The sequence below is a fragment of the Tachypleus tridentatus genome, chromosome 12, assembly GCF_004210375.1.
Source record: "Tachypleus tridentatus isolate NWPU-2018 chromosome 12, ASM421037v1, whole genome shotgun sequence".
NCBI classification, from domain to species: Eukaryota; Metazoa; Arthropoda; class Merostomata; order Xiphosura; family Limulidae; genus Tachypleus; species Tachypleus tridentatus.
The window spans coordinates 104,804,346-104,828,298 of NC_134836.1; the positions used below are offsets into that span (position 1 = coordinate 104,804,346).

General features: G+C 33.6%; 1 protein-coding gene across 12 annotated transcripts in view; it reads right to left on the minus strand.

Moving 5' to 3' along the window:
- Positions 1-15,011: 15,011 nt before the first annotated feature.
- The window catches only part of LOC143234221 (serine/threonine-protein kinase tousled-like 2), a 110,950-nt gene continuing 102,008 nt past the window's right edge, over positions 15,012-23,953 (minus strand). For all 12 annotated transcript variants that reach the window (XM_076471408.1, XM_076471414.1, XM_076471410.1 and 9 more), the window contains 6 exons: positions 23,627-23,716; positions 21,933-22,102; positions 20,025-20,163; positions 19,325-19,436; positions 18,021-18,128; positions 15,012-17,251 (listed from right to left, as the gene is read on the minus strand). In XM_076471408.1, the coding sequence (XP_076327523.1) occupies positions 17,120-17,251; positions 18,021-18,128; positions 19,325-19,436; positions 20,025-20,163; positions 21,933-22,102; positions 23,627-23,716 (751 nt within the window). In that variant the 3' untranslated portion in view covers positions 15,012-17,119. The remainder of the gene's footprint in view (positions 17,252-18,020; positions 18,129-19,324; positions 19,437-20,024; positions 20,164-21,932; positions 22,103-23,626; positions 23,717-23,953) is intronic.

Consider the following 23,953-nt stretch of genomic DNA (forward strand, 5'->3'; position numbering starts at 1 on the left):
ATATCTATACTTTACTTTAGAGGGCGCTTTAAACGTAAAACGTAATACTCTGACGTACTCTTTTCAGATAATTTTATGAGTAAATTATAGCAAAACAGACAGAGCAGTGTGTTTAGCCTTACATAATTTGTCGAAAATTTATAACGTTCGTACGTTCACAACATTAAGACTTGTTTTAGTTCCTTTTTGTTGTTTGCTAAAAACTTCGGTCATTAGAACAGGACCTGCTTAGGCTTAGAAAGAGAGTTACTGATTTAATATATCTTGTTATAATGAAAGCTAACTTATTTCACGTGTTCCTGATGTTGATATAAAAATGATGGTGTGCACTTATATACGTCAATCAGATAACCAGGGATTAACATGCCTCGATTGTTCAAAAACAGTGCGAATAATTTGAGCTGTGCTGGTTTCTGTGAGTATAAACCAATTTCATTATGAATTTAGAATATTTAAACATTCAGTACGGACCCCGGCATGGCCAATTGGTTAAGGCACTCGATTCGTAATCTGAGGGATGCAGGTTCGAATACCTGTCACATTAAACATGCTAGCCTTTTCAGCCGTGGGGGCATCATAATGTGACGGTCAATCCTACTATTCGTTGGTAAAAGAGTAGCCCGAGAGTTGGCGGTAGGTGGTGAAGACTAGCTGCCTTCCCTCTAGTCTTACACTGCTAAATTAGGGATGGCTAGCACAGATAGCCTTCTTGCAGCTTTACGTCAAACTAAAAAAAACAACAAACATTCAGTACGAAAAATGTAATCTATCTAACTAAAACGAAATAGTAGGTTTCAGCAAATTAAAGCGCCATCTGAAGGCAAGAAAACCTTGTTGGTGATAGAAAAGCCATAAATATTATTTCTTCACGTTTCTTCGCTCTTTTGCACTAACAGCCATGTTTGACAGTGTAGTATGGTGCCGTATTCTGTATTTTCCGCACTTTTAGTTAAGGGGTAAAATTTCTAATGATACTATATTTTTCACATTTTTTTTCTTTAAACGCAGTGAGACGTTCATGTAAGCTAGTTATTTTTAGCTGTCACTAGAAGAACATTTTGGGTATGTTCGTAATTATTCTATTACATGAGTTCCTTTTTCATGAAAAACGACTCGTTACATGACTAGAGAAACTGTTGTTGTTCTTGCTGGCGAATAGAATAAATAGCTGTGTTTATTAATTCCGGCAAAACCGATTTTGGCTGAATTTTTTACTTCTACTAAGTTGTCCTAGAAACTATTCACGTCGTTAGCGGACCGTGAAGACCACAGTTAATTCACAAATGTAGTAGCCCATATGAGCTACTGTAATAATGCCCACGTGCCTGAGGCTGTCTTTCAGAAGTTAGCATGGATGAAAATTCAGTGTATGATGCTGGATGCTAGATATAACCCTTGCAGGTGAGACGAAGGTGCACTTCTCTGTGCTGATTTGGTAGCTGAATAAAGTTATTTGGGAGAAAAAATTCAGGCGCTCGTAAATATCCACGTTTAGAGTTTAATCTACAAATGGTCATTAGTGTGAATACTCTTTTGCCACTTCTTTTTTTACTTGACCCTGTCCCCCAGTAGTACAATGGTATGTCTGCGGGCTCACGCCGCTACAAACCGAGTTTCGATACCCGTGGTGGGCAGAGCACAGATAGTTTATTGTGTACCTTTGTGTTCAATTACAAATCAATCTTACTGGATCTTGGTTCCGTTGGATCAACATCCAAATAACAGTGGAAGGAATTCGTCTGGGTAACAAGATAGTTGTGAACCAACATCACACCTGTGACGACCTCAGAGTGTACAGACAAAGTTGGGGTCAAGTGCGAGATCCGAGAATGCCTGCAGTCTAGAGGTAGTAGGGATAGTGTCCTATAGGCACGTTAAATGTGAGCACACGTAAGTTCGTAGACAGAGTGCTCTATCACAGGTTTATGTTTGATGTTTTCGCAGTCATTCCTGGTCATTCATTACAATTTCAAACCACATTCTCGACTGAGTTTTTGTGACCATTTAAAGCAATGTTGGTCATGTATTTTCAACTCTGACTTTATTTAAGACCAAACTCTTAACATTTTTAGCTATCTTCGTTTATCTGACATGCTAATTAGATTCTGTTGTTTATTTCTACTACTGCATGAGAACTGGATTAATCAACATTGCATTTTTTTTCTTTTTTAATTTGTTGGAAGGTTCAGAATTTCCATCATTGCTTATAGATATGGGGCTGGCCTAATTTTTATGTTGTCAGAACCCATGAATGAAGAAGTATTGGTCAATGATGCAGTTGTTGGAGTCTGCGACTGTGGAATTTGTCTTGTAGGCTCTGAAACATCAGGAAACATTACCTGCCACCTCAAATAAGTGATCCGATTACTAAACTTAAGGATCCAGGTAACGTGGGCTCACATGAGCTAGCAATGTCCAGTGTACCAGTCGTCCAACTATACCAGCCTAATCCAGAAACAGCCTCTCTTGAAATTAAGAAGTGGACTCGATTCCAAGCATCCAAGCTTACTCAGGCATCAATGCCATTTACACCATTGTCAGCAACACTTCCAGTGGCTCTGTAAGGAAGGATAGAGAAGGTGGTGCTTACTATGAAGCCCCTAACACAGCCCCTAATCATGATGCTAAATTACGGTTGCCAGGATCGGACAGTAATATGAATGAAAACTCAGTTGCTTTACAACCTAGAGAAAATACCACCTGTTGAAACACAGAGAACCGTAAACACAGCAAGATACAAATTTGTGTCATCTGTGAAAGGATCTGGTGTTGCCCAAGAAGGTCCTTGTGAGAACCACAAGTATCATCAACCAGACCATCAAGGCGTTCCACAAATCCACAGATGCATTGAAGGCCTTGTTTTGGAGCTCTTTTAGATGAGTATCTCTCATCTAAATTGTATGTTTTTAAATACATTTTTTATAAATAATTATTCATTTTTCAAAAATATTTTGTACAGTGTATATGTATATATGTTTGCTATTGTTTAGATTAAGGTTAAGGTTTAACGAGTTTTTTTCTTTTATTTAATGTGTGCATACATATAATTATTTCAATGACTGTGCTTAAAGATCATTTTATTCATTTCCATGTTAAGAGTAATTGGTTTGGATGCATAATTTATTCCTTCTAAAGAAGGTAGATTGTTAAAGGGTCCCTTTTGGTAATGTAAGATTTTGTTTTTGTTTTTATTTTCAGGTTTACGTAATATTTTAGACCAGCCTTGCCTGAAGTGGTTTGTTTGTTTTTTGAATTTCGTGCAAAGCTACACGAGCGTAAAACTAGAGGAAAGGTAACTAGTCATCGCAACCCACCGCCAGCTCTTGGGCCACTCTTTTACCAGCGAATAATGGGATCGACCGTCATATTATAACGCACCCACGGCTGAAAGGGCAATCATATTTGATATAACGGGGATTCGAACCCGCAACCCTCAGATTACGAGTCGAAAGACCTAACCACTTGGCATTGCTGAGCCTTCTAGGTTAGTATCTAAAACATTTCAATGTTTTATTTTACAGAGTTATCTTAGCTTTTTTATTTGTGGGTTTTGTAGGGCATTTTGGTTTTACTTGAATAATGATGAGTTATTTTGATTTTTTAAACATTACATATTAAAGTTTGTTTTATTTTCATTTTGTAGTACTAGGGTTAGTACATTGAAAGAATGCCTTGACAAAATGCGTAGAACAGAACTGCACTAAGTATTTCCCACCCATTTAATGAACGAGTAATATTTCTAAAATCGTTACAATATTTGTAGTTCTTAATTTTAACACACTGAGGCACTTAAGTAAGTTGCTAAACTTTCTCTTCTACCAGACGTTCGCAGTGAGTTCTCAATTATGCAATTATCTGAGTTTCCCCTTCAGGAATTGAGGCTTGATGCAGACCATAGTCTTCTATTTATTAATTTACTAAAGTTCATCAGCATACCTAAGGCCAAAACTAGCTCGATAGCTACAGATTTGAATTCGGTTTAGTGTTGTTGTTTTTTTACAGTTCAAACTTTCAACAGAGCTTACAAAGTTTTCTGGAAACGATTTTTTAGTTTTCGTTTTAATGTATCGAGTGTTAAAGCTCAGGTTAATTAAACAACTTGCTTTATTTTAATTAACTAGTATTGTTTGTTTTATTTTCTTTGTTGTCGTTTTGAAATTACAGACAGCTGGTGAAAGATTTTAATAAAGGTTTACTTCCATATCTCTATCTTTCACACAGTTTCACACACACATAGCACACTTGGTTCACATCTCCCTCTCTTACACAGTTTCAAACACACTCATAGTACAGTTGGTTTAAATCTCTCTTTCTGTTACACAGTTTCACACATACTCATAGCACACTTGGTTCAAATCTCTCTCTTTGTTACACAGTTTCACACACACTCATAGCACACTTGGTTCAGATCTTTCTTCATTACACAGTTTAAAACACTCTCATAGCACACTTGGTTCAAATCTCTCTCTTTGTTACACAGTTTCACACACACTCATAGCACACTTGGTTCAAATCTCTCTCTTTGTTACACAGTTTCACACACACTCATAGCACACTTGGTTCAGATCTTTCTCTCTTACACAGTTTCACAAACACTAATTGCACACCTGGTTGTTTGTTTTGTTTTGTAGTGTATTGTAATTTTTTTTGTGAATTTGATTAAATATTCGTGATTGGTGCATAGTTTATGTCTTTCCTGGCAACATGTACTTAGTTGTGGAAAAAGAAGAAATAAGTTCTAATATCTAACATTTTAGAACCTCCAGTAAAGAGGGCCTAATTTCATATCCTGGGATACACCTGCGAGTCGAAAAATAGCCCAACAGTATCGTTTCAAAGCAATTTATAATCTGCCTTTTAACCAGAAGATTGTAAGTTAATATGGAAATGGTCATAAACGGACAGCCACTGATTGGTGTTGATATAAAACTCATTTTAACATACTCACACACGTACACGGAGGAAGTTTGAACACATTAGAGTTTTAATTAGGTGAATATTTATTTAACAGTCGTGGATGTAACAAGTTCAACACCCGTTAGAGTTAGAAAACCCTGGATAACAGTGGCGTATGTAGATAGGTGCTAGAAGGGCTCAGCCCCAGGGCCCATGTTCTTAATGGGAGCCCATTGATAATTTTATTCTTGTAAAATTACATATGATGTAGGGCCCAAAAATTATTAGCTACTGGGCCCACACAACCTGAAATCCGCTACTACTGACTAACGTAAAATATTTATTACTTTATAGGTTTGGTTAATGTCATTTATGTATAGGAGTGCACTTATGAAGTTATATATCGTTAATAACCGGGTTTCGATACCCATGGAGAACACAGCACAAATAGCCCATTGTATCGCTTTACGACTAACAACTAATATATATATTTTCATTATTTATTTATTATTTTTCGTCTTTTATGCTTATCTTTCTATTTTTATTTTAACTTGGGAGAGCAGTCACCTTCCCACAACTGTCTGCAGAAAGTGAAGGGTGATATAGATGTGAGACGTTGTGGGACGTTGTGGGACGTTGTGGGCTTGAGCACCCACATCTCGCTTTCCTAATTTCTAATTTTTTTTTATGTGAGACCAGCGAATTGGAGATTAAGACTGATAGACGGTGTATCCCCACCGCAATGTGGGCCCTTCTTCTTCAGTCACTCCGAAACCTAGGATAATTTTATAATCCCATTTGCAGCTTGTACCCTAGGATTCTTTTTTTTTTTAAAAACTGAAGCATATTTTAGTTTATGTTAATGTGTTTTGGTTTATGGCTCGAAAATTTTATAGTTGTAATATATATATATTTGTGTAACCGAAGACTTTAGTTGTAGAATACTTGTATTTTAGAAATATTTGTTGATTTAAGACATAACATTTAATTATTACGATCACTGCAAAAAACAACAACACACAAACTGCTTAACTCTCCAATAGCACAGTGGTATGTCTGCAGAATTACAACGCCAGAAACAGGGTTTTTAATAACTATGGCGGGCAGAGCACAGATAGCGCATTGTGTAGCTTTGTTCTCTCTTATAATGCATGCTATTCATGACATAAAATGAAAACGTATGTATGTATTATATGACATTCTTTCTCATAATTCAAGTTAATCATTAAGATTTATTAACTGGGTTAGTGACTGGGTGCTAAGACTAACAATCCTCGATCTTCAGCAAAAGCAAATGAAAACCCCAGAAATGGCACGAGTGCTCCTTATCGTTCACCAAGGTAAATCGTGGTCAGTGGGGTATGAGGAACATAGCACAGCTGTACATATTCTGTGACACTGTATGAAGTGCTTAATGACACGCTGTATAACTTTAATTAATCACATAGACGTGGTTCTCTGCTTGTATTATTTATGACTAGTGATTCCCAAGGCTAGGAGGCAGCAAATTCTTCAAACTTTGCATAAATCTAAGTCTGGAGGCCTCGAAGGTGTCTTAAACACTGTGCCTAACATTTGTTGACAGGCAAAATAAGAAACGCTGGTGTCACCACTATACAACGACCATTGCCCAGAGAAAAGAATGATCTAGGCAAGGTAAATTCTAGCAAGAATTTTTTTTCTATTGAAAATAATCCCTGAACATCACTGGTTCTCTCACAAAGACAGAACGAGGTAACTGGTGTGTGCTGGTCATTGTTTTTTTTTTTCTTATATTTACTAAGTCGGCCAAAGCTTATCCATTACTAATGTGTTGTCACAGCACTGTACTGATTGCTCCGATGTACGTGAAGGGTTTCTACACATATCAGGGAGCTAATGTTAATAACCAGCTAGTCTCTGACTTGTGTAAAATGTCAGACGTGGTAAAGATTCGTACATTTCATATTATCACCTTCAGTCTGTTTGTTTGGAAGTGAGTTTAATACAAACTTTGTTAATCCAGGCCGCACTAACCAACACGAACACTTACCACCATACGTCATGATTTATAGTTTTTTTAGTTACACAGTGGACTATCTGTTCTATATCCACCATCATCGTCGAAACCAGCGGTGCACAGCGAGGAATAAAGGTTTGATACGAACAAACAGTAGCAATTCAGCTCTAGATAAGCAGGTCTGCATCTAGTATTCTGACGACCTTTGGTTTCGTTGCCAAGAGAATTCTTGTTCCTCAAAACGAAATAATTGAATCACAGTACACAACAATATTGTATGTATTCGTGTGTTTCTCTTGTAGCAAAGCCGCGTCGAGCTATCTACTAAGGGGAATCGAACCCTTTGTTTTGACGTTGTAAATCTGTAGACTTACCACTATCCTAGCGGGGGACCACCACAACATATACATACGTATAAGTTTAATCTTCGAAGAAATGTTTTATTTTAGTAGGGCAAAAATAGCATTAAACTTATTTTACATGCATTGATGAAAAACTGTTTTAGAAAAGTTAATATAAGGGATAATGTGATGGTTATTTATCAGTTCTCTAGGTTTTAGTCGGTGTAGTAAAGATGCACATAAGGTAAGTGACATTGTATCATATATAATTACTTTGAACTTCTTACAATGGTCATGTCCGCCCGATGAGGCTAAAAATACATTTACCGACTCTGTTTTTTTAAATTTCGCGCAAAGCTACAAGATGGATGTTTGCGTTAGCCGTCTCTGATTTAGCAGTGTTAAAACTAGAAGGAAGGCAGCTAGTCATCACCACCCACCGCCAAATCTTGGGCTACTCTTTTACCAACGAATCATTATTGACCGTACATAACAACGCTCCAATTGCTGAGAGGGCGAGGATGTTTGATGTGACGAGGATTCGAACCAGTGACCCACATATTACGGACTTAGGATACTAAAATCTGGGGTTTAATTTCCCGATGTGGACAGATTAGAGATAGCCGATTGTACAACTTTGCGCCAAAGACACAACAATAAATGTGAAAATTGTAATAATCGCACATTATATGAAAAATGTGTGTTCAGTATATTTTCAGGGCCGTTTTAAACTTTAAATCTAAGCAACTGAGTACGTAACTTCGTTTCCATTAATCTTAACCACTTACCTTTACTCTGAGACACTGGTAAAAGAAAACCTGAACAATAAACAGAGCTTCTTGTGTCTGTTTGTTTTTGAATTTCGCACAAAGCTACTAGAGGGCTATATGTGCTAGCCGTCCCTAATTTAGTAGTGTAAGACTAGAGGAAAGGCAGATAGTCCTCACCACCCACCGCCAACTCTTAGGCTACTCTTTTACCAACGAATAGTGGGATTGACCGTCACATTATAGCGCCCCCACGGCTGAAAGGGTGAGCATGTTTAGCGCGACGGGGATGCGAACCCGCGACCCTCAGACTACGAGTCGCACGCCTTAACATGCTTGGCCATACCAGGCCACTTCTTGTGTCTGTCTATTCATTGTGTCTATAAAATACTAATATTTTATGCTCTGCGTTGTTAATTACTGTCGTATTATTAAATATCTGCAGTTCGATTTTTCATGATGTGAAGTATGGATTATCTTGTCTGAAATTATGCGCAAAGCTAACAATGGGCTACCTATGCTCTGACCACCACAGGTATCGAAACCCAGTTTTTAGCGCTGTGAGTCCGCAGTCACACCGCTGTGTCACTGGGAAAGGAGCGTGAAGAACGTGTTAAAACAAAGAAGAATTCGTTAAGCAATCGAATATATATACTTGTAACTATCTAGGGAATACCTACTGTAAAATATTTATTTTTTTGACAAGTTACTTTAAAATATAAAATCCAAAGTTGGAAACTTCTAAACAGTGAGTCAAGTATAAAATTAAAGATAATATGTAATAAAAAACATAAGATAAAATTAAGTACAGTAAATGTAAATTAAAATAAATAGATGTTGCTTTTCAAAGTAAAAGTTGGTAGAATAAAAAGGAATACTGTGGTATTTGAGGAATCGGAATAGGTGAAGCACACAATATAATTGGGCAAGACTTCTCATCGTCTGTTGGTTCCTTCGGAGCCCAAGTAAATCTACATCAAGCACTAAAGTTTTTCTTACGATTCACGTTCTCTATAGCCGATCATTTATAATCCTCCAAAATAGTTTACGTTCTATATCACATGATAAAAATAACCCCACACTAATGGTGGTATTGCATATAATACATTCATTGGCTCCCTTTTTGTCAGCACTTAGCCTTTAGGGAAGATTAAATTTCTGCTGGCAGACGAAAAACAAAAAGCGTGAGTTATATATCAAAATAACAGTTATTAGTAACTCGACTAGGCAGCGAAGATGGCAAAAACTTTCACGTATCTTCGAGTACACTATTTAATTATTTGTGAATGAAAAATGTTACCAATTCTTTCACTGTATCCATCTTCAGTGATTCCTATTCGATTGGCCACAGCAATAATCTTCCAAGTAAATTATTGCTCTCGCCTTGCTAGGTCCCTGTAATCGGGTTCATGTACATATGTCTCTGTGTTTTTGCGCGCGTATCGCGAAAATGAATAGAACTAGGTGTATTACAATTTTCTATAAGATAGGAATTCATGTGGAACATTTAAATCCGAATTCTGAATTATTTTGCAGCAATTTTGTTATTATTTTGGGAAGATAGAGAGTTTTCGCGGTTTTCGGTTAATAACTCTGTAAAGTGTAATCTAATTTGTATCAAATTTCATGGACACATTAAGGTTGAGACTCCTCATCACACTGCAAAATATAATCCGGATCGTTGATCATTCTGGATCTGAGAAGGATCTTCCAAGTTTTTGAAGATGAAATTTTACGTTATCCATTAGTTTATAATCTCGTAAAAGAAACGGCGAGACGAGGATATGAAATCTCTGTGATTGCTCTTGTTTATTGCACTGATGCACGACAGTAAGTATCGCCGTGTTTCTTCTGGAGTCTGCGCGGAGGAGACGGCTGACGAAGAGTATAATTAAACAAGCGGCAGACCTCTTCCAGAAGATGTAATAACGGAAGAAAAACATACTAAATAAATGAAGCCACAGATGTCATCTCTGATCTTGCAAGTACTTAGAACAGTGTGTGTTTTCTTAGAGCAAAGCCACATCAGGTTATCAGCTGACTTAGAACATAAATAGCACATTAACAACTTTGGGCTCTGAGCTAACACTCTCGAAGCAATTTACACTTGTGTCCTTGTTTAATTTTATTTTTCATTTTACTTTTAGTTTACATAATTGTTTGCTTTTCTTTTCTTTTCCCGTTGGTTCTTTTATTTCGTAAATTTACCAAACTCAACAGAGAACGGTGCGAGTTTGAACATACTGTTAAGAAATGCTTCCTTTCCAATCCTTAAATCCAGTATTCGACTTATGTGATGGATCAGCCAACAAATGAGCTTTACAATATCAAATTTTATCTCCACGACTGACATTTTTTGATACATATATACATGCATAAAGGTATCCAGACCTCTAATGAATAATACGGTTAAGACAATGTCTAATGAACGAAATCTTCCTTGTATTTTGAATTAATGGTATGTATATCTTACAGATTTGAAAATCCTTCTGCAACATTACTGTGGATATTCTTTATCTTACAAGCTAGCAAGAAAGTGCCAAAAATTATAACCCTAATGTTTAATTTTTAAAAAATCAAAAACGATTTTAGTAACATTAAAACAAGTGAATGATAAATATTTGTTGAGAAATATATACTGAAGATAGCATAGTTTCTTGAATACTTTGCCTCCTGCTGCGACAGCGGTAAGTCTTCGGATTTACAGCATTAAAATCAGGGATTCGATTCCCCTCCGTGGACACAGCAGATAGCCCATGTGGCTTTGCTATAAGAAAAACTCACTTATAAATAATTCCATTTCAACGGAATGCGAAAGATCCCAATTAATTACGCTCGTTAAAACTTCTCATGCTAACATCCAAATCAGTGGAACAGGTTAATATGAAGTCACAAGATATTTGTTGTTTTGTTTCCTAACGTATTTAACTCTGTGCTAATATCCATATTAATGGAACAACTCAATGTCAAGTCACGGGGTGTTTTTGTCGTTGTTTGCGAACATATACAGTATTATGTTTATGTTATCCAGAAATAAATGTCGTTTTTGAACTGCGAAGTTTACAAAGTATAAACCAGTGAAGTAAAACATACTTTAATCAAAGTAAGCACCATTTACTTCAACACACTTTTGCCAAAGTGTAACGATGCTGTTTATGCCCCTGCTGTAGAAATCAGAGTTACTATGGTCAGTGAACTACCTGAACGTTTCTTCTGCAGCTACCTGATATTGAAAGTGTTTATTGTTCAAAAAGTTGTCAAAGTGCTTGAAAAATGAAAATATATAGGGGAAGGGTCTGGAGAATAAGATGGATGAGGTAAAACGTCGATTTCCAATTCGTTCAATTTTTGAAGTGTCATCCTTACATCCAAATTAATGCAACAGGTTAATATGACGTCACGAAGTGTTTCTGTTGCTATATCCGAACTGTAACAAAGTAAGGTGTACATCTGATCAACCAAGCTTATGTCCTTACGTGGTTATTATGGGTGGAGCGTTAGTTGTTGAGAAATAGTCACTGGAAGATGTAAGAGAGTCTATGTTTTAGATCGGCTAGAACTGGAAAAGTTGGATTCACGATTACGTTATGTCGAAATAATCTTATAACTTGGGACATGTTTGTGTCATTGAAAATTACGTTTTCTTCAGGTATTGATGGTCATTATCATCATTTCTAAATTTAAAACTCTCTCATTCACAATGATAAAATTGTAAGTTATAAAAATATATATATATATATATTAAGTTATAATTTTAACATTATGACAACATAATGCAACACCTGGCTTCGCGTTTTTCATAAGAAAATGGAGTTTTAAGATAGAAAAATTTTCCCATAACTTAAAATAGTAAATGACGCTCTTAACTCTCTTTATGCTACTTTTTGGTTGTGGTTTCAATTTTGCACATAGCTATACAAGAGCTACCTGCGCTAGCCGTCCCTAACTTAGCAGCGTAAGACTAGAAAGAAGGCAGCTAGTCATCACCAACTCTTATACCAACGAATAGTGGGATTGATCATAGCATTATAACGCCTCACGTCTGATAGGGCAAGCATGTTTGGTGCAACGGGGATTCGAACCCGCGAACCTCGGATTACAAGTCAAGCGCCATAAACACTTGGCCACACCATTGAAGCGATTAAGTTGTTTTTTTTTTTTACAAGGTTTTACATTTTGTTGGTTGGTTTAGTATTTTATGGCGCAAAGCAACTTGGCTATCTGCGCCTTTATATTTTGTTTGAAATTGAGCACAAGGCTACACAATGGGCTATCTGTGTTCTGCCCACCACGAGAGTATCGAAACTCGGCGGTTTACACAAATTTAACATGTTAGAACGACAAACAGCGACATAAGTTATTTTTTAAATCTTTATTGATTTTAAAATCATTTCTATCCACACACAAACAATTTATAATATTTCGAGACTCGCACCTTTATCATAAGTATCAGATGGTTTTATTTATCCAAACATCACTTTATGCGATAACCAGGTTCAGGTCGAACAGTCTTTAATCTAATTACTAATTAGATGAAAATACAGACAAGCAGCGCCGCTACCCTCCAGCCCCATAACTGTAAATCTTACAACTGCCATTAACTAAAACCGGTGAATGTATTTAACGGAATCGACGGACTCTCCAAAATGCAGCATGGCACTCCAAACACAAATTTCATCCATAATAACATCGTCAAATTTTGGAATTTCAACTAAACCTAAATTTTTAATCAACTAAATTTATATTTTAATGGAAGCCCGAATCGAATCCATAGCAAATAATCCCATTATTTTATATTTCTGTGCATTGAACTATTTTATTGTAGATTTCAGCCAACATTAATCAGGCTTTAAAGTAAAACAGTTAATTACACTTTCGTACAAAATCAATTTCATTCACTGATACCATTTCATTTGTTTTGTTGTTGTTAAGTTTATTTGTTTACTAGCAAAGTCACCGGGTAATCTAAAACTTATAAAGATGATACCACAAATGAAGGGGTGGATTGCCCGTTTCACATTTTCGAGCTGCATCACACAAACCGATTCGTTTTTCTGATGCAAAGATTTTCTTCTTTCGCACGTAGTGTTAAATCCAACTTTCATTTGTAAACCATCTCGGTCACTTCACATTATTTGTTGTAGTTAGAAGCAAACATTGAAATGTCTGCCAAAATTAAAACTGTTCCTTACCCAGTTAAAGTCAAGTTATGCTACTGAGGATGGAGGAGGACTAGCCTAGTTCGTCAACCAAATTCGATCAAAATTAGTTTAACTAATCCTTTTACAATTTGTGGAACGAAGCGTACAACTCTGCTTTGAATATATGGAATATATTTTTTAAAAGAAGTAATTTATGGATTTCCTTACCAAACAATTATTAACCATGAAAATTCCAAGTCTTGAGCACACTTATATCGTACAGGAAGAAACATTTGTAACATAGAATGTTTCTCAGTATGTGGCCAGAGATACGATATTAATTCTTGATATGTGTTTGTTAAATGAATTAAATGAAGGCACATTCAAGTGTTGTATTTATCTTCGAGAGTCTTTTAAACTAATTAATCAGTTCTATATATTATTAACTACAAATGGTCAGTAATATCTCAGATTAAAAGAACCTATTGTGTTTTTCCCTTGTTACGTAGAGCCGCAAGGAGACAAAAACCAGAGCCAATAACCCAAATCCTGTGACGTAAATGTAATCATGCGTATGAGCAAACAGAAGATTAGGTCTGCTACCATACCTGTAGACAGTTACAACCACTGCGAAACACTAGAGTCAAAAACTCCAAGTTTGGCACACGATAAAAACCAATTTCGCTTTGATGAAAAAGTACTTACAGAAAGACATTCCTATTAATGGCTGATTTAAGATTGTGTGGGCCCTACATCCCATGTAATTTTACAAAGAACAAAATTATCAATGGGTTCTAGGGCTGAGCCCCTCTAGCCCCTACCTAAATATGCCACTGGTTTCAATTTTTAACTTAAATCTTAAATGCGATAATATCTATTGCGGTAATGGATCATGTTACGTATGATGGATTTAGTTGTTCTTAGAAATAAAGGTGCACTGTGGGCTATCTTATTTCTGACCACCAGTTCCAGAGATGTAACCAAGTGGGCTCGACCCCCAAGAATATATACGCATATTGATTACATATTATTTTTCAGCTTTTATATAAAATGAACTCGTTTTGTATCATGTAATAAAAACAAATAAAACTTTTATAAACTATGTTACATATGATTTGTTTTAATGGCCATTTTCATTAAAAATTTTGATCAATTTCAGCCTTTTAATTTTAAGCACTTTTTAAAAATAACGAGTGAAAAACTAGGATACACCACAGCCCACCGCGAGTATCGAAACTCAATCTTTTTAAAGAGTCGTCAGCTGCAGACTTATCGCAAAACCGCTAGGCATATGCATGATATATTTGATGGTTACCACGGAATATCTCAAGAGAAACAGTTAATAAACCTAATAAAATGCTAACGCTTTCAAAAGCTGATCCTATGGCGAACTCTGGTAGTTTTATCGGTGTCTCTTCCGTGATCTACCAGCCTTTTTTTTAACCTATATATTTATATAGCAGGATTTTGAATTAAAGAAATAAAAAATATCAGAAAAAAACCCAAAGAAAACGAACTTATATTTTAATATATTTTTACGAAGCCACTTACGGTTGTTGTCGTCTTCTTAGTGCAAAGTTACACAATTGGCTATTTGTACTGTGTATACATCAGTGAATTGAACTCATGATTTAAACATTGAAATTCCGCAAACGTTCCACCTACCCACCAGGTATTCAAATAATTGTGATTTTAATAATATAGTATATTTCAAACAAAATTGTAAAGTTTCTAAACAGTTTTTTTGATTAAATATACTGAAATATTATTATTTTCAGTTTTATGGAACATTCGTTACATGAGAAGATGCGATTTCCAACACAATTTGTATCATCACGAATAATTTAGGTCGAAATTAAATAACATCCAAGTTTATCAATAGTTTTATTTAACACTCACTAATTCATTTATTTTGTTTTCTTTTTTTATAATTTTAGTTGAAAGTAAGAGCTAAGCATGCAAGTTGTGACTAGTCATTCACTTAAGTGTTAGAGATAGGAATGTTTGTTTATCTCAGAATAAGTTGGCTGCAAAAAAAACAGATTTTTCTTTCTAACAACATGAGAACAGACAAGTGTTGATTATCACAGACTATGTCTTCAGCTTTTATCAAAATGGGAAGATGCCTGGAAACAAAGAACCGTTATGGTTCTAGATACTCATAATAGCCATCTGTACCAAGTGGTTTACGAAAAATCAATTTGACAGCTTAACTTAACTTCTCGAAAAAAAAAAAAAACTCAAAGAAGAAAAAAAAACCTTCACTGCTTGGCTGACCTAAATCACACAAATATCTAATATACAAGATAATTTGTAACTACAAATGTGATGTCCGAGATCCCACACTACTTTATGATCAGTAGAACTGAGACCCACAAGAACATCTCTAACTTTGAGGTGTATCACAATAACTTTGCAATGTTTAGATACAATAACAGATTAATTATAGAGATTTCCTATACAAGTTGAATAACTATCCTTTGTTTGCTCTCTAATATGTTACCAGAGTTATTTTGGAATTTTTCCTCAAACTTGAATATTAAAGTACTGGCCAGTAGACATCAAAGAGTTGAATCAGTAAATACTGAAATATTCTTCCAGAAGAAAAAAAAAGCATAATCCAGCAGATATTGTGTAGCATCAGGAGTTATCGAAGCCTTTATCTGAAAAACATTCAAAAGTTGATCACATGGTTGTTGATAATCTGACCCAAATGTACTGTTTTAATAGATATTCAGTAAAAACTAAATTCATTAGACTCCTCTAAGTTGATTCAGAAGTTTCCACAAAATTAACTTGTCAGTTTTTGAAGCACTGATTGAGAATTCATTAAACGAATTACTGTGCATATATGCACATAAAAACCAAAATGATTACTTAGAAGAGTTTAAGTAATTACTGAAAAAAAAATCTGATAGACATTTGAAATTATATTCTACAGTTACTGAAAATTTGAAAAAGATTCACTAAAAACTTGTACAAGAATAACTAAATGATTCGCTTTACAAATACTGAAGATTTGGCCAAATGGTTACCACACCAAAGGCTGATTTGAAGTTACTGAAGTGTTCAACCACTTCAGTAACAATGAAGCTGTTGATCCAGTAATTATGTTGCATTTCTTCATTATATAATGAATTTCTTTCTCCAATAAATCCAGGAGGATTGTTTCAGTTGACACTGAAACACTAACTCAGTACACAAAGCAGGTGATGATTCAGTAGATAGTTGAATGTTGGTTTGGTGGGTATAGTACTAAATTCACAGGTAATGGAGAACTGTTTCAGTAGATACTGATTTAGAAAATACTGGAGTACAGAATCCACAGTACTAAAATTGAGGAGGTATTCCTTTTTTTTTTTCTTCTGTGTTGACTACACAGGAGTTGAAAGGTCATATTCTACACACTATTTCATAGTTCATTGGAAGAAACAGTTAGGATTACCAATCGATCATTTACAGACCATTGAGTCTTCTAGACAAAAGTAACTGTGTTGTAGTTCTTACTTAACAGATTTATTAATACACACATACATGCACATGCACTCAAAGTTTTCATGCTGTTCCATCCTCACTTACACTTTGTACACTCTATATTACACTGAGCACTCCAAAGCTCATATAAGGCAAAGATGTTGCCCAAATTTATATGAAACTTTTCCTTAGCCTGAAGAGATATTTGCATCCAGGTACTACTATCTATCCCCATAAATACATTCATCGTACTCCTGTTGTTGAAAAACTAGGAATCATGTTGGTGTTCACCGAAGAGCGTGCCAGTGGAATGGCCTAATATGTATGAAGAAAGGCTGAATACATATAGCATACTTCAATCAAACTATATCTTGGATCCAACGCTAGCCAGAACTTCACCAAGTCAATGCATAGCTCTCTTCTTCAGTACAACATGTTGGCACGCTGTTTGGCTGTTATCTTGAGAGAAAAAAACCTACAAAATTTCTGTTCCAAAGAAGGCTATGATCTATCGGAGGAACTCGCTTGTCGACTATATTTTCCATAATTGGGTTTAAAATAGTCATCATTTGCCATACCAAATACATCAATACGATCTTCTTTCCGATACTGTAGGCACCGGCGGATGAATTGCTTAAAAGAAAAAAAAAGGTTACTCAGAATCAAAATTATGTTATTATCACAGATGAGAGTTTCTACTGGTTCAGACCTAAACTGTTAGAATACGTGTTTTATTATTATTTAAATGCTCATGTGGCATTAATAATATCATTATAAGATAAAACAATTGTAAGTTTTAGGCTTAAAATACATACATGCTTTATGGTCATTTCTAAAGTGCAAGTTCCAAACCACTCTTTAATACCAAATGATAGATAGTTCATGCCTTAAATGTCTCCCCATTCCATATTTCAGTAATTTCTTAAAGTGACAAGTACTTCATTGCTAAACATTACTATGGAAGTTATACTTAAAATATTATGCCTTTATAAGTACATTTTAATAAGGACCCACACTGAGATGGAAATTTGATATTAATACAAAACATATAATCATAAATTGTTTTAAAAAAAACTGAAACTACTGGAAAACATCACTAATAAAGGAAAAGTAAGGTTAAATGTCTTAAATGTGAGAACTGTATTCTAGATATCAAATCTACCAGAAATAATATACTTATTACTTTAAAGGATGTGTGGCAAAGTAATTCATCTCTCTATTTTTATTTATCTTAAAAAAATACTTATGACAGTATTCAATGCATTTAGAAAGTATGAGAGAGAAAATAATTATAAACCTTTTTGTAAAACCAAACTTTTTATTTAACCAAATAGGAATGTATATTAAATAAGCATCAAATATATTTATAAGCCAATTAGTTACCAAACCAAAACAAACTAACCTTAGCTTCGTTACTAACAGCAGGTTTGGCAGGGAAATCAACCTCTGTAGCTTTTAAAATAGTGTTCTCTTCAAGTATAGTGGCTTGAGAAAGGTTATGACCAAATGGCTGTGAAAAATGAAATACAATATTTCCTTCACATAATCCATTACCAACTGCTACTAAAGTAAAGTTGAAATATTGTTTACCATTCTTAATTAAACATTGGAGCTTAAACACGTGTAACAACAAAAAAGAAACAACCTGAGAAAAACTTTTATATACCTGGGTGTTTCAACCTTACAGCTTTTGTAATCAGTAGAGGGATGACCTCTTGCAGAAACCAAGATGATATGTCACAGTAATTAAAAGTTGTTCACTGTTGTGTAGTTTCTTATTTTTTATCAAACAATATTGAAGTGTTCACAGCTTTCTTTCTTACAGAAATGTTTCATAACATAGGGTAACATAAAAACTATCACACACAAAATCTGTTTTAAAGATGTCTATTCACCTAAATTACAAAGTCATACAATCAAAATAATATATGTTGTTTAGCTTTATATCTTGTTTTCCCAAAAAAAATCACTCTTTAAAAATTATAATATGGATTCTGAGAATTTCAAACATGCAATGAAAGACTTAATGTTAGTTTGTAATTACTATATGTGCAAAAAAAAAGCTGTTTAATTTGTCATACATTTAAAGTCATGAGCATGAATCTGGTAAGAAGTTATAAAAAATGAGAGAAAGAAAAGACTTGATTAGAATTATGTTGAATAAATATTATGACATTTGTTCATGTAAATGACTCATTATAAAATTAAAAGTTTTCAACATGTCGTATCCTATTTTTTGGATTGTCACTTTATTATTTTCCACATAATATTCTATTTCTTAAATGAAGATTTGGCCATCCATCTTGTTGAATTTCCCCTTGCAAAGTGCTTATTCAACTAATACATGTTTATACAAATGCTTAATCTGCTAATATTAATTTATGTTGTTTCTAAAACATTCATTTAGATATTTTATTTTTATAATAAGTTGTGTATTTAATAATGATCACACCAGTGATTGAAACATTGTACCTGTTGTAAAAATTAATCACTGTAAAAATGTGAGCATTGGAATAAAATATATTTTATTAGTAAGTAAACTCAAAACAAAACTATTAGTTTCCAAACAATGTATACGTTTTAAATGTTCACTTCCCATTTAAGTTGTAAAATATTTTCTAAATACTATTTAAAATAACTGAAGTAAAAAAAAACTGTCATATAGCATAATAAAAGAAACCAATAAGAAAGAAGAATTTCTCCTACCTTCCTACCATAGAGGCATTGGTAGAAAATAACTCCAACACTCCAAACATCAACTTTGGAAGAAATTTTGGGAGGATTTTTACCAACAACAAAACATTCTGGAGGAAGATACCTGGAAAAACGTTTTCAAATTTTTTATTCATGATGTAAGAAAGGAGAAAAATAAAATAATACAGAAGTTAAGGAAAAATAAAACATATAAATGTATCAAAGTGAAAATAAAACACAAATTAAGGAGAAAAAAATTAAACATAAAATGAAGTTTTAGTTCACTGTTTATATTGTAGATTAAAATACCCCTTCTAATTATACTCCATGGAATGAAATGAAAAGAATGCTAGACAACTTATTTTACATTTATTCTACACTTGTTAGAGCAAGTAACAATTTGTTATGGTTCTTCTCACTGCAGAACAAACAAATCAAATTTGTTGGTAACCACTATTAACTACTTAAAAAAATCAGTAATTAACTCTTTACAAAGAGACAACTTTAAAGTCAAATTAATTTGTACTGCAAAGTTGATAATGAACTTCTTGTTAGTGTGCAAATATTTTTCATAAAGCATCAGTTGTAATAAAATGTCACAGTAACATTTTTTTGCAAAAGAAGATAATAGAAACATATTCAATATTTAAACCACAAGTAAAGTTATAATACAATTTTAAAGTAACCTGTGAAGTTTCTATTTGAAATTTACCAGTATGTTCCAGCCCCTTGAGAAGTCAAGTCCATGCCATGTTCAGGGTTGTAATTTTCATCATCCATCACTTTGCTGAGTCCAAAGTCTGTTATTTTGATTCCACCACTAGTGGTGCCACTGTCTAGTAGAATGTTTCCTAATATAAGCACAACAGAAAAACCATATAGTACACTGAACACAGAAAAGAAACTCACAGTTTTTGAACACTGAGATATGAAACTAAGTAAGCAACATAAAACTACACATGAATTAACATTTAACTTGTTAAGATTAATTCAAAGCCCCAACAAGTGGGTCCAACAATTCTTTGTTTAACATACCTAGTGCATTAATTAGACCATTACTGCATTATTAATTTATGTTTTTTCAAGAAACACAGTTTTGTGAACCGTGGTCACTGCTTCTCCTGTTTAAGACATAATGAATACTCAAACAACAAACAAGTAAAATATTAGAAACTATTCTTCTTGGCCATGAACTTAACCTAAAAGGAAAAAGAATTTATTGTGAGACAAATAATCAAATACTTACTAAGAGCAGGAAAATAAGAAAACATTTACTGAAACCAAACATGCTGGAGAATATTTGTCACAAGTTTGTTCACCACAACTAATCACTAAAAAATAACTTTTCTAATGCTACCTACCAAAAGAAACAAACCTTGAGGACTTGAGTGTACAAAGACAGAAAGATGAAATAATTCTGGAAAATTTTTTTTTTATTTTTTTTTGAAAACTCAAATAACCACCAACCCCAAATGATATCTTTGTTGTTTCTGTAAGCAGTTATAAAGCAAAAATCACCCTTTACAGATTAATACCATTAATTTTGCATGGTTCTTCCTAGAGGAACATAGAACTTCACAGAACATAAAAAAATACTCAAGCTTATAAGCTAATTAAATCACTTTAAACTTAACATAAAGAATCAATTCTGACATCTGTTCTTGATGACTGAATGTACCATGAGAGTGATCTTTTCAAACTGTCTTGGTCTTTCTAGCGATACAAATATCAGTATATCATGGTTCCTTGGTGTATACAAACACGTTATTAAACATAATCATCTTAAATTAACAGTTTATAGCAAGTGTTAGAATATACATTTGCCAGCATTTATATACATATGAATATTTTTTTAAGAACCTCATGAGTATTAAGATAAAATGTTTTTCAGATAAAGCAAATCTCATTACACAGTTATGTTCATTTAACTGAAAATCTTCATGTATTCAGTAAAGTAACAAATAAAAGTCACTCTAGGTCATCCCTCATGCACACATTAACTTGAAGATGCCTTACTATATATTACATCATTTCCCACACACTTCTAATCAAATGTTGTCTTTAAATGTATAAACCCAAAAGGTTTACTCCCAAACTTTGTGAAAGCTACCATTTTACTAGTTTTTATCCATAAAATACTGAAAAACTATATTTATTTTTTTATTTCAACTTATTTATTTATATTTTCTTAATAAAAGAGCACCAGCAGAATAATAAAAAATTTCTCCTTCAACTGTCACTATAATTTTGTTGTAGTACAGGTATTTCTCTATATAAACTCATAGACTGTTAAATATTAAGTCATTTTTTCCATCTCCTTTCTTTTCCAGTAAGTTTTTGAATAATATATATATCTGTAAGTCCAAGACTTTCAAATAAAACTAACTGATCTGTTAACTGATGGGTTAAAATAATAAATCTCAGCTTTTTATTTTAAACTTTTTTTGTAGTTTTAAATTACCTCCAAACCCCAACTTTACAAACTATAAAAAGAACTACTTGAGCCCTGAATATTGCATTAGAGGTGGAATGAATAGTTATCAAACAATTATTAATCAAAACTGAAATACTGTACAGTGAGCATGAACTCACATGTGTTATATGAGAAAAATCAACTCACCAGGTTTGAGGTCATAATGAATGACTGGAGGTTTGATTTCATTCAAATACTTGAGGGCATGTACAACCTGCATGATGATACAGCGAGCTTCTTTCTCTGGAATGATTTTGTGCTGCTTAAGGTAGAAGTCAAGGTCATGGCCACCACAATACCCTAATACAGTGCAGAATCTACAGAAAAACATGTAGACCTCGATATACACAAATAACCATAATTGCTGAACGGTAATCTACAAAAGTATAACTTTTAATTCATTATGTTTCAAGAAAAATTAAATCTTACTTCTAATTTAAGAAGCATAAATTATTACAAGTTAAAAATACTTGTAGCATAACACACTGAGTGAAGCATAACACACTGAGTGACAATATCTCTGTATTTTATGTTTAAAAATCATATTTTGAATTCTTTAAAAACAGAGCTTACACTTACAGCATCAAGTTATAATTTTATAAAATATATCCTGAGGTCTATAGAATTAAAGTTCTACCAGTGAAATTACTGTAGAACAATCAATTAATGCTTCACTGAGCAACCTAATACTTGTAACTAAGAACTACTTCAATTCTAGTCATCACTTCATACATTTTGCAAAGTAAACAAGAATATTTTAGTGTACAATCTCTCATGGTTTTCTTTAACTTGTTGGACATTTTTAATATACAAACAACACATCTCTCATAATACAATTTCAGAAGAAACTTGTGATCATGACAGAAGATAATATCAACAAGTAACAGAACTATTCTTGTCATCATATTGAAACTAAAAGCATAAAAATAATTCCTTTTAAAAATCCCTTATTTATATGAACAAACTTTAGGAGTCTTTCAACCACATGGAATATCAAATGTTGCTTCAAGATGATTTATGAATACTTATACAAATTCACATGTTATCCAACATTCTTCAGTAACATGACAAAAGAGCCTGTGCACCTGATGTTTTCAGATTGTGATATCTTGATGTCTGATGTTGTTCACAGTTTATGTGGAAATCACAATCTGCATTTTGCTATAAACATGATAAAATGAGCTTTACATTATGCTTGGCTTTATTCATTCTCACCCATATTCATAAAATCATTTGTTTACACAATTTTATTGGTAGGAACAGATGACAATAATAAATGAGAAAATACAGCATGGATCCTTTTATCCATAAAAACAAATTCTCATCCATGAACTATGGAAGCTAAAACTAAGAATAAAAAAAAAACAACAACCTTGAGGTCAAGTGTCATGTTTCGAAAGTCCCACCAAACACATTATCAAAGAACATAAATTCATAATTGCATCTACACTTTTTCCATTAACTTTAAATTTTTAAACTGAAGAATATATTTTACCTCTTTCATATAAGACTATACTGTCAAACACTTTTAATGTTAAAAGGTAATTGTACAACTTCTTTCAAAAATATAATGAGTAAAAAAAATCATCCATTCTAAAATATATTTCAAAGAACTTGTATCCACAGAAAGGGCAAGCATGTTTGGTGCAACGGGGATTTGAACCGAAATCCTCAGATTAAAAGTCGAGTGCCTTAACCACCTTGCCATGCTGGGCCAATGATTAATGAATAACAACATATTTTCAGTTAATTTCATGACAAAAATAATGTTTCCAAAAGCCTTTAATGTGAGTTGAGAAAAACGACAAGAACACAGTAAGTACTCAAAAACTTTAACTTACGAATTGGCATCAATTTCGAACACGTCGTATAGCTTCACTACCCGTGGATGATCTAGAGCTTTGTGAATATTGTACTCTCTTAAAGCATGCCTGTCAAGATAAACTTGTGATATAGCAAATATTAATAATATTTAAATATGGTACTAAATATATTATCTTAATATTTGTAGAAAAACTTTTTTTTCTTTATTAACATTAAATAATCATACTTTTCTCATTGCTTAACTCACTTTAGGAAATATGTATTAATACCTACTTTATGTAGTCTTTCTTAAAAATGATATTTTCATTTGAAGAATGAAAATCATTTACTACGACTGACATGTA